Here is a 9948-nt window from a genome sequence, read left to right on the forward strand (position 1 = left end):
ACCTGTCCAGGGTGGACCCCGCCTTTCACCCAATGTCAGTTGGGATTGGCTCCAGCACCCCCACAACCCTATTCAGGAATAAGCAGTATAAATAATGGATAGATGGATGTTTTGTTGGTGGTGGTGGAGAGCACTGTCTGACACATCAGTCCAAATGTCCCACAGCTGTTCAGATGGACTGAGATCTGCTAACATCTGGCATATGATTCACATGATTCACATCAGATGCTTCTTTACATCAGCAAGCAAGAATCTGCATTTATAATGTTTCTGTTACTGACTTATTCAGACTTTATCTGAATTTTTGCCTATTTGTATGAAAGAATAAAGGAATTTATTGTGTCACACTATCATGTAAAATGTTCCAACATGGCATTACATGACACACAACAATACCATGTAGTTCACGTACATGTTCAAAAACAAAAATGAAACAAAATATCCCCAAAACAAAACAACAACTGAGCTGAAAAGACCGGTTTTCAGCTGTTTTTAAAAGACGCTAATGAGGTTGCTTGTTCTATTTCCACTGGTAGGCTGTTCCACGATTTGGGAGCAAAACTGCAAAAGGCTGCATTTTCAGTATTTTTGTAGACATGAAGTTGAGAAAGCAGATTTAAGTTTGAAGCTACTTGAATTGATTTGATTTGGCTCTTCATAAGTTGGCACATGTCCAGTTACTTTTTAAAAAGAAATTTAGGAATTTTCTGGTAAATGATCTGGTCAGTGAGCCCACTGGATGCACAGAACAGATTTCTTTCAAGCTTGTGGAAGAGTTACCTCATCCATTTTCACTTGTCTAGATTTGTAAGAGCTTATTCCTAATGAAAATGACCTTTTCATTAGTTTAGGATCTCATACTTCTATCTAGCCATAGTCTACATTAAATCAAATGTGCTGGTTGTAAACATTCATAATATTAAACAGTTTTCTCAAGCATGATAATCACCTTAGCTGGACTCACTGGATACACTGTTTGTAGAAAGGTTTCACTCTTTATATGGTGGTGGTGTGATGTAGAGGTGGCCTGTTGGTCGGAGCTGTTTGCTGTCTTTATTTGAATGGGCAAGAGCACAAAGTGGATGTGATAGGCTGTTTGATTGAGGTCAAACCTCTTTTTGCGCTGATACCATCCCGTCATCCTGACCTCTCCACGGGCCGGCTGGTGTCAGAGGCTCAGGAGAGCAGCATCGGGTCAGCGTGGCAGCATTTTGGGGCTCAGAGGAGAGACTAGAGAGATATTGAGAGGAGGAGGAGATGAGAGGGACTATGGAGTGGTTGTGACAGGTGATCTAATGGCTCTGAAAATGAAAGGCACAGGCTGTAATCTCATACACAGGGGCAACTTATTAAAATGGGGAATGGATCCAGAGAGTAAATGAGTTGACCTAAATCCCCTGGGTCACTGCCCTCCTGCTTAAGCTTGTGTGTGTGTGATTGCATCCACCCCCACACTGATTGACAGCCTCTGTTGTTGTGTAATAATGGTTTGGTTATTTTTCCCAGGCACTGAAAAACTCCCCTATCCACAGGCTCAAGCACTAGTCGAAACATGTGGGGGTAGAAATGTGTCCAGAAATGTGGAGGTTAAATGTTTACAGATGAGATTGTTGCAGACTCTGCAGCAGCCAGAAAAGGACTCTAACTGAAACACCATCCTTTGCTATGTTTGATTTTCTTATCTTACTCTGTCATTAGTGCACTTTTACAAAACTATATTTCAATACATATTGCATCACAGCATATCTTCAATAACGTTATCATAAGAAAGATTAGATTAGACCTTTACACTTTCATGTGGGATCAAGGTTGCAGCAAGGTTTTAACATATTAACACAGAAATGTGTTTTTTGTTTGAAGAAAATGTATTTAAGAGCTATTCAAAAGCTGCAGTTTATTGAGTAGCGGTGGGATATGGAGTACTGCTTTTTAGGTACTTTACTTGAATGTTTCTATGTGATAATTTCTATTTTATATTCCACTACATGTATCTGACAGCTGTCCTTGCAAGTTGTTTTACACATTAAGATTTTAGATTAAAAACATACAGTTAAATTATAAAATATGATCCATTGTCACCACCAAACTATCAAACAAAATATAAATCACAATTTTATTTTTAAATAGACACTAGGCTCAACAAGGTAATAAAAATGATTTGTTTTAAATATTTGAATATATTTGTAATGAGCTTCCCCTTGAACAGTTCCAACAGTAAAATGTCACTGACACATCAATGCATCCACAATAACAAACATTTAATATGTGACTCACACACGCTGCGTGAACTAATAATACATGCTACTGGTAACATTTTAAAGCCAGAACCTTTATTTGAAAGGAGTGAATTTCAGCTTTGACTTAAGTACAGCATCAGTTGCATTGTGCAAATCCTATGTGACCACAGTCCTGAGGCTGTAGTGCTAATACAGATACAGTGTTCAAAAGTAAAAAAAAAAGCCTTTTTTCTCATGTACACTTAATGTCAAGCTAAAATAAATAATATGATGAGCTTATGCACTGTTACAGATGACTTAACAGTACAGTTGTTGAATTTAGTGCACTTACTGTGTATAACAATAAATAAATAAACAGGGTAGTTTCTCAGCAAAAAAAAGAATACTTTTATGTTGATCATTTAAGTTTATTTTCCTGGTAGTTCATTTGTTCTTTTACTTAAGTATGGTTTCAAATGCAGGACTTGTTATGTTGGTATATAATTAAAGGGTGTGATGACTTCCACCACTATATAAATGCATATGACATAATAAAAGGCATTTAGCCATGGATGAAAACAAATACCTTTTTCTTTTTGTGAGACATTTTGTCATGATTGTGTTCCCTTTGACAGAGGAGTCACCCAGAGGTTACAGCAATCAAGTTGTTTAAAAACCTTTGATGAACTCAAAAGCTTAACATAGATCTTCAAGAGGGGGACACAAAATGGTACAATAATTATATCATCTGCTCTTATGGCAGCTATTAGTGATGGTGACCTGGAGGTATGGGAGGAGCGGGGAGGACAGTGACCTCTGCTCGGGAAAGGGCAAGCTCAGGCAAAAGGCAGGGCGTCAGGGGCTCGCCGCCTCGTCTGGCACTCTGAACGCTCTATTCACAGGCTGATACAACAGCCAGGCATAGCTGTGACCCTGTGGGTGTGACAGTCAACCTTTGCCTTAACCTCCTGACCACTGGTCACAGCAGCAGCTGAACAACTCGGGAAGGTCAGGGCAAAGGGGCGGCTGCAGGGGGAGAGAGGACAGAGATGATTGAGTGATGAGAGAGGAGATAAAATGGAGGGAGTGGAAGTGAAAGGTAAAGGCAGAGAAATAGTGATTTGAGTGGGAGGAAGAAAGACAGGCAGATATGAAAGTTAAGGAATAAATCATGAGATGAACATGAAAACGGAAAATAAGAGAATAAAGATATTCTGCTTTTTTTCGGGGTCATGATATAGTTGACAGTTTCATCTCCATGTGCTTGTTTTGTTTTGTGTAAATCATCCCCTTCTTCTCAGTATCTGTCAAATAATATTTCTGTCCCTGTCCCAGTCGTGGTCCTGTCATTTGAGAGCCAGCCCGATGTCTTTGCTCAGTATTCCTGCTCTTACACCGTGCTCTACCCACGCTCACCTGCTCGTTGTCTGTGTAATCAGTCAGTCAGTATTTAAGCCACCAGGCTGCACTCATTTCCCCCTAGAATGTCCATGTAGGAGCACCTCAGTGACTAACCACTGTGCTTTTCTGTTTACCTGTTATGTTGCTGACCTGCTTCTCCCTTTGGTTGCTTCTGTTTCAACTCTTGAACCCATCTTCCATCTCCTGGTACCTGGTCAGTAGTCTGTCCTTCATTTGAACCATTTGCCTACCTGTATTTGGACACTATGTTTCTCTCTGGATCTGATTATTTGACCGCCCCCTGTCTGAACTGTTTGCTTTAGCCTGCCTGTTCGACCATGACTCAGCCTATGTCCCCATGTGAGCCTGTGCTCTCCCTCTGCCTGCCACATATTAGAGAGTGATTATTTACCTGGAAGTCATGTACACACCTGGGTCAACCATCTTACCTGCCTAGTTGCACCTGTTCACCTGTATCCGTCATTTTGTCTCCCCTGTTGTTGTTGTGTTTCAGCTCTTAATCATTATGTTATAAGATAAACTAAAGGTATAAGTGTCTTATTATTAAAGAAAATTCTAGTGAGGATTTAAGGACTTTAAAAAAATGTATCTAGTTTTAAAAGTGATACACACAAGCTACTTCATGTATGTTGTAGCTGATAACGTTTAGCTAAGAGCATGACTGGAAAATCACAGCACAGTCTCTTCCCGTCTCCAGTCTAGGTTTTCCTCTGGAGCTTTTGGTGCTCCACTCTGGTTCTCGTGACTCTCCATCATGGCCGCCACTTTCTGTTCCAGCCTCCACACCTGCTCGCGGTACTTCCGGCGAATCTGCCGGTATGAACTCAAGGCTTTACTGGAATAGAAAACACCCGCAAGATCCACTTTAGAACAGGTTTTATTTTGGTTTTGGTTTTGTTAGGAACAGGAGATAGATCTTGTGACATTTACCTGTGAGCTTGTGAGAGTCGTGCAATCTGCTCACCATTGTCCCTCCTGTGGGAGCTGCTGTCTGAGAGAGCTGTGTTTAATGAGTCATGGACTAAAGCTAGCCTCTTTTTCAGGGCCTGCTCCCTGGAAAAACATCAGATAAAACAAAAGGGAAAACACAATGTAAAGCTATGTATTTGCTTGAGGAACTAAAGATGTTTCCTCATAGAAATAATATCAAATCTATAAAGAAACATTGTCTAATGGTGTGTGAGTGACTTCAGAGAGAATGCGCTGCAGCAGTGCACAGTATTCACTTTCCTAGCTTTGCTGATGGTATAAATTTTTATGACTTTTCTCTAAAATGCTACATGGACAATTTAGTATATTCTGTATTTTATCTTAAATTATTTTATTTTAAGTGTTTTACAGCATGAAGACAAGCATGTTTTCATGCATGGATAATGTGCGTTTGTATTTTTAAACTGATCTCGTGCATGTCCATGGTATGATTGTATCAATCACTGTATCATTGTAAAGTTTTATTTTGTGTATTTTCTTATTCCTAGTGAGTAAGGTTGGTGGTTGGTGCTTTGCAGTCATCTACTGTAAATCAATGTGACCCACATTAATAATACATACTAATTATATACAGTAGATACTACATTCTTCTATATGTATACCATCGTTGGTATACAAATAATCAAAATGATAAATGTTTTAGCAACAGGAACTGATGCATCGTTAGTTTGCGACTTTAGGATGATGCAAAGAGACAGCAAAATGTTTTTCTCCAGGAGATGTTACAACCAGTTCCCCGCACCCCCACCCCCACCCCCACCTTTGAGCAGTGGACACCTCATTTTGTCGCTCGTCCTGTGTGAAAGCACAGAGTTAGCATTATGAAACTGGGACATGCAGGATGTCTCACCTTTGCAGGACGGCCTGCAGCTCTTTCACAATGGGCCTGGTTTGAGGACCGGCGATGTCCCCATCACAACCCAGCTTAGCTGTGGTCTCACAGAGTCTCTGAAACATAACATTCAATTAGAATTAAAGCTCAAAAAAGTTTATTAAAGAACACAGTATACTTTGTAATCTAAAGCAGTGGTTTTCAGCTTGTGACCAGTGAAGCTGGGTCTCCTCACAACATTTAGTTAGTTTGCATACGTTTATCTGTGAGTTGTAAACAGTTCGGCCATGGACAGATTATGAGAAAAAAATCTTTGTGGTAGTTTTGTGTCTCTTTTAATCATTTTGCTTCTTTGTGGTTGTTTATCACCTATATTTTGTTATTTTGCATCTCATTTTAATCATTTTGCATCTGTTTAGCTGTGGGCAGTTTGCATTGCTGTGTACTTGGTTTTACACCTCTTTGCAGTCATTTTTTGTCACTTTCCATCTCTTTGAGGTCATTTTGCATTGTACCTGTTTAGGATTTCTTAGTTTTGTGTTTCTTTGTAGACATTTGAGTTTCCAACAAGAAATGTTATTAGTTCAGATCGATATTTGCAGGGGGGCCCCGTCTCTCAGGTTGGGAAGGAAGAATTATTAAGCCACAATTAGAAAATGAAAGAAGGTGGCAAGTTTCTTAGGGATAAACATAGTCAGTCTTTGTTACACTGGTCTAACACTATACTTTAATTTGCTCTTTGTCTGATCAGGTTTCTCTTTTACGCCATTAAAAATAAGTACTGATGAAGTGAAGAAGCCAGTTTTAGAGGGACGTTTTATCCCTTGAGGCACAAAAGTCTCTGCAACCATTGTTCCTAATGCACTGTGTCTGTAGTAACAGAAAGGAGGCTGTGTTGACCTTAAGAAGCTGTTCTTTGTCACATGACAATGAGAGAGGTGTGTAGTGGTGTATGAATCTGTGCTGCGGTGACAGGACAGCTCAGCCGAAGACCTCGTGGAACCAAATTATCCTTCTTGGCCTGGAGGGATTCTGCTTTGGTAGATATGTGATTTCCCATGTGGGACGCCCAGATCTGAATCAGGTCTGTCGCAGTAGACCAACGCCCTGCTCCCTCTTGCTAGTTTCACCTTGACTTTGTATGATTTGAAAATTTAAAAAAAAAGTGTGTGTTAAGAGTCTGTTCTACCTGTTGTTCAGTGTTATGATCCTCCAGCTCTTCTCGCAGACTTTCTGGGACAAAAACACCAGCTGCTTCCTGGGCCTTCTGGGCCATTAAACTCCACTCCAGACACCTTAGCTCTTTCTCTTTAAGGCGGATTAGAGCTCGAAGATCCGACATCTCCCCCTGAACAGATAAAACATACAACAAACAATGAGTTAAATGCAGGTATGAGTAAATCAGTGGTGGATGAATTTCTAAAGCATTGGCAGAATAACAAGATGTAGAACTAGTAGTAGTAGTTTGACTTGCACTTTAGGCTCTTGTGGTAGGTTCTTTTTTTTTTTACCCCACCAAGTGTCTAATATGTGAACAGTTTACATGCCATAACAGCATATATAGTACAATACACACTCACTGGCCACGTTACTAGGTACACCTGTAAATTGTATGCAGTTCAAAATAACACATCCGCCTTAACAGCTGTGCATATGAAGCTTAAGATGTTTATGTTTTTGGTGAAATTGTCAGAAATGTATAAATTCAATTATAGATTTATTATTGGGGTCATAGTTAAAGATGGTGTTGTACTGGACTACATTAGGCAGTGGTGTTCCTAATATTCTGACCCTTTCATGTATGTAGCTGGGGAGGACAAAAATATAGAGACTCATAAAATTCAACTTTATTTGGTTGTCAAACCATATAAAAGGAAAAAAAGACATTAAAATCCAGTGTCATACTGCATGTACAATTCAAACAATGTGTTTTGGGATTGTGTGTAATGTTTTGTAGTGCAACGTAGATTTTTACCCCAAAAACTATGTAAAATGATTATAAAATTAGCACATAAGCCTTTTCTGGATGTGGCGTGGCACTTTTCATTGTACAAATAACACAATCCATGACCACACAGCTCCTACCCTGACAGAAATGAGTTCATAGAAGAGGGTAGCCTTCTCTTTCTTGGTATCCAGAGGCTTGGTGTTATCTTTAGCCATATGTCCCCCTCTCAGTCCAGACAGGTGACCAGTTTCAATGCTCATTTTGCCCTCAACTCCTCGACTCGACTTGGATAGACAAATGGCTGCCCGCTCCTTCTTTAGGCGTTCAATCTGCTGACGGAGAACAGCCTCTCGATCCACCGGCTCGGGTGCCCTGCATGGTTACAGGTGGGTGAATGACTCAACCAAAATAAGAAATGCTAAAAAATCTTAATTATTTTCACACAGTCATCTCTAATAGCTTTTCAAACATCATGGTCTTTGGTGGTGGTACAAAATAATATATGCAATATTTGTAACTTTTTGCTTTCTATTTGCAAATTCAGTCTGTAAACCTGACAGTCATCGGTGACACACATTTTCCTTGGTAGCCGTTCCTATTACTGTGCTTAAATGTACAAATAGTACTTTAGAATGTCACCTCTGTCCTGTGTGACTCTGTGTTTCTGTCTCCGCTGTGACCCCTGGTGTTGAGAAGGAGGTGGATAGCTCTTCACTTCCCATTTTCCTGAGCCGAGCTGATGAACTGTCAGGCTGCTGCCTGTGACCGAATGCCTCTGATGAGAGGACAAAACTGTGAGGCAGACTGTCTTTATGCGACTGACATGCATACTACTGCGCAGTGAGAGTATGTGTTGTTGAGCTGTAAGACGCTTTAAACAGTGGTATTTAAAACACCTGCTGAGTCTGTCTGCAGAGGAATGGATTGCTGCTTCTTGGCCTCGTAAAGTGACAGCAGCTCGCTGTAGGCCTCTTCACACTCCTCACTGTCAATCACAACCACAAAAACAAATGACCTCGTAATCTGAGAAGAAACTACATCATATTACTGATCTGTGCGTGTTCATAATTCTGACACACATAAAAGGACATTATGACACTGACAACGAATGTGGTGTGGTGTGTGTGTTACATGTGTACCAGTATCTGAGAGCCAGCTGCAGGGAAGAACAATCAGACTCAAGCCTAGTGAGTGTAACACTGATCTGCTCTGACTCTTTCTTCCTTCGCTCCAGAGCTGCAGTCAGACGTTCATTTCTGGCCTTTAGCCTCTCGATGTACCTGAGACGTAGGAGGATGGCGACAAGAGCAAGAACAGTAGGGAACATGTTTACAGAGTGATAATTATCCATGATATCTCTAAAGTAAAACTGTAGAGAAATGCATCATTTTCTTGGTTGATTTAAATCCAAACCAACAATTATTAGATAAATGTACATGTTCACAGTGTTAAACTAAAGAAAGATGAGCAGCACTCTCATGGCTATAGGGTAAATATGAACAAAACCCAGTGGCCAGTGAAGCTAGCTTAGCATAAAGAACGGAAACAAAAACAAATGGGAGAAACGGCTAACCTGATTCTGTCCAAAAGTAACACAGACTGCCTAACAGCCCTTATAAAGCTTACTACTGAATACACATTAGGTATTCTGTGCAAGGTGCAGTGAGGCTTGTCATCACCATTTTAACAAACAGGTGTGAGAGTAGTAACCATCTTTCTTACTCTCTGTGAGAAGTGAAATAGATGTTAGAAATCTGGAGCTGCCCCTGAGACTCACCTGTTCAGTCGTTCTGTTTCTGACTCCAGGCTGATGGGGCTTGGACAAGGACTTCCTGAGTTAATGGAGCCCAGTGGAGAGATGTCTCCAACAACAGACAGAGGTGATACTGCTCTGGTTGCTCTTCTGTGGAGTAAAGGAGAACCAGGGTAGGGAGGAGAGGCCCAGTCTGGATTGAACATCCCAGCAGTGGGACGGTAGGAAGGAGAGCAATTGCCTGACCTCCAGGGCTTATGGAGACCCACCAGCTGAAAGACGAGAGAAGGAGTGCCACTCTTGTTCTTGTGTCAACATACCTTTATGAACCAGTGAGCCATGCTGAATTATGCCTAACAAAACAAAGGACTGAGCTCATCTCTATGGTCTGATAACATATGGAATCACCACATTGGTATTTATTTCTAAACCTCATAGCCACCAATAAAAACAGGCCAGCTTTAATGAATTATTATTTCTAGTTTGAAATACAATCTTTAGTTCCATAAATTACATACATATCAGCTTTTTCTTCTGGATGCTTACTCAAGTTTCTTGAAGTGATTAATCTTCTTGGCTTTTTAAAGATATTCCACCTTCACTGGCCATAAACAAAAATGATGGCAGAGTGACTCCCACCTTGTTCTTCTCTTCTTCCGTCTGGCTGTTGGTGCTTTGTGCTCTCTCCAGCTCATCCTGATGACCCTTCAAGGTGCTTCTGGGAGCAGACTCTTGCTTGTCCACATCCTGCATCTCCTCCTGGTACTGATCCTTTGGCAGAGCTGCT

General features: G+C 40.7%; 1 protein-coding gene across 1 annotated transcript in view; it reads right to left on the minus strand.

Annotated features, from left to right (window-relative positions):
• Positions 1-2329: 2329 nt before the first annotated feature.
• Positions 2330-9948, minus strand: part of ushbp1 (Usher syndrome 1C binding protein 1) — a 9753-nt gene continuing 2134 nt past the window's right edge. The window contains exons 6-15 of the mRNA XM_020602709.1: positions 9801-9946; positions 9186-9433; positions 8548-8688; positions 8305-8393; positions 8048-8183; positions 7546-7780; positions 6650-6808; positions 5479-5576; positions 4569-4691; positions 2330-4473 (exon numbers count right to left, since the gene is read on the minus strand). Coding sequence (XP_020458365.1) covers positions 4308-4473; positions 4569-4691; positions 5479-5576; positions 6650-6808; positions 7546-7780; positions 8048-8183; positions 8305-8393; positions 8548-8688; positions 9186-9433; positions 9801-9946 — 1541 coding nt within the window. The 3' untranslated portion in view covers positions 2330-4307. The remainder of the gene's footprint in view (positions 4474-4568; positions 4692-5478; positions 5577-6649; positions 6809-7545; positions 7781-8047; positions 8184-8304; positions 8394-8547; positions 8689-9185; positions 9434-9800; positions 9947-9948) is intronic.

The sequence above is a fragment of the Monopterus albus genome, unplaced genomic scaffold, assembly GCF_001952655.1.
Source record: "Monopterus albus unplaced genomic scaffold, M_albus_1.0 scaffold58.1, whole genome shotgun sequence".
In the NCBI taxonomy this organism is placed as follows: Eukaryota; Metazoa; Chordata; class Actinopteri; order Synbranchiformes; family Synbranchidae; genus Monopterus; species Monopterus albus.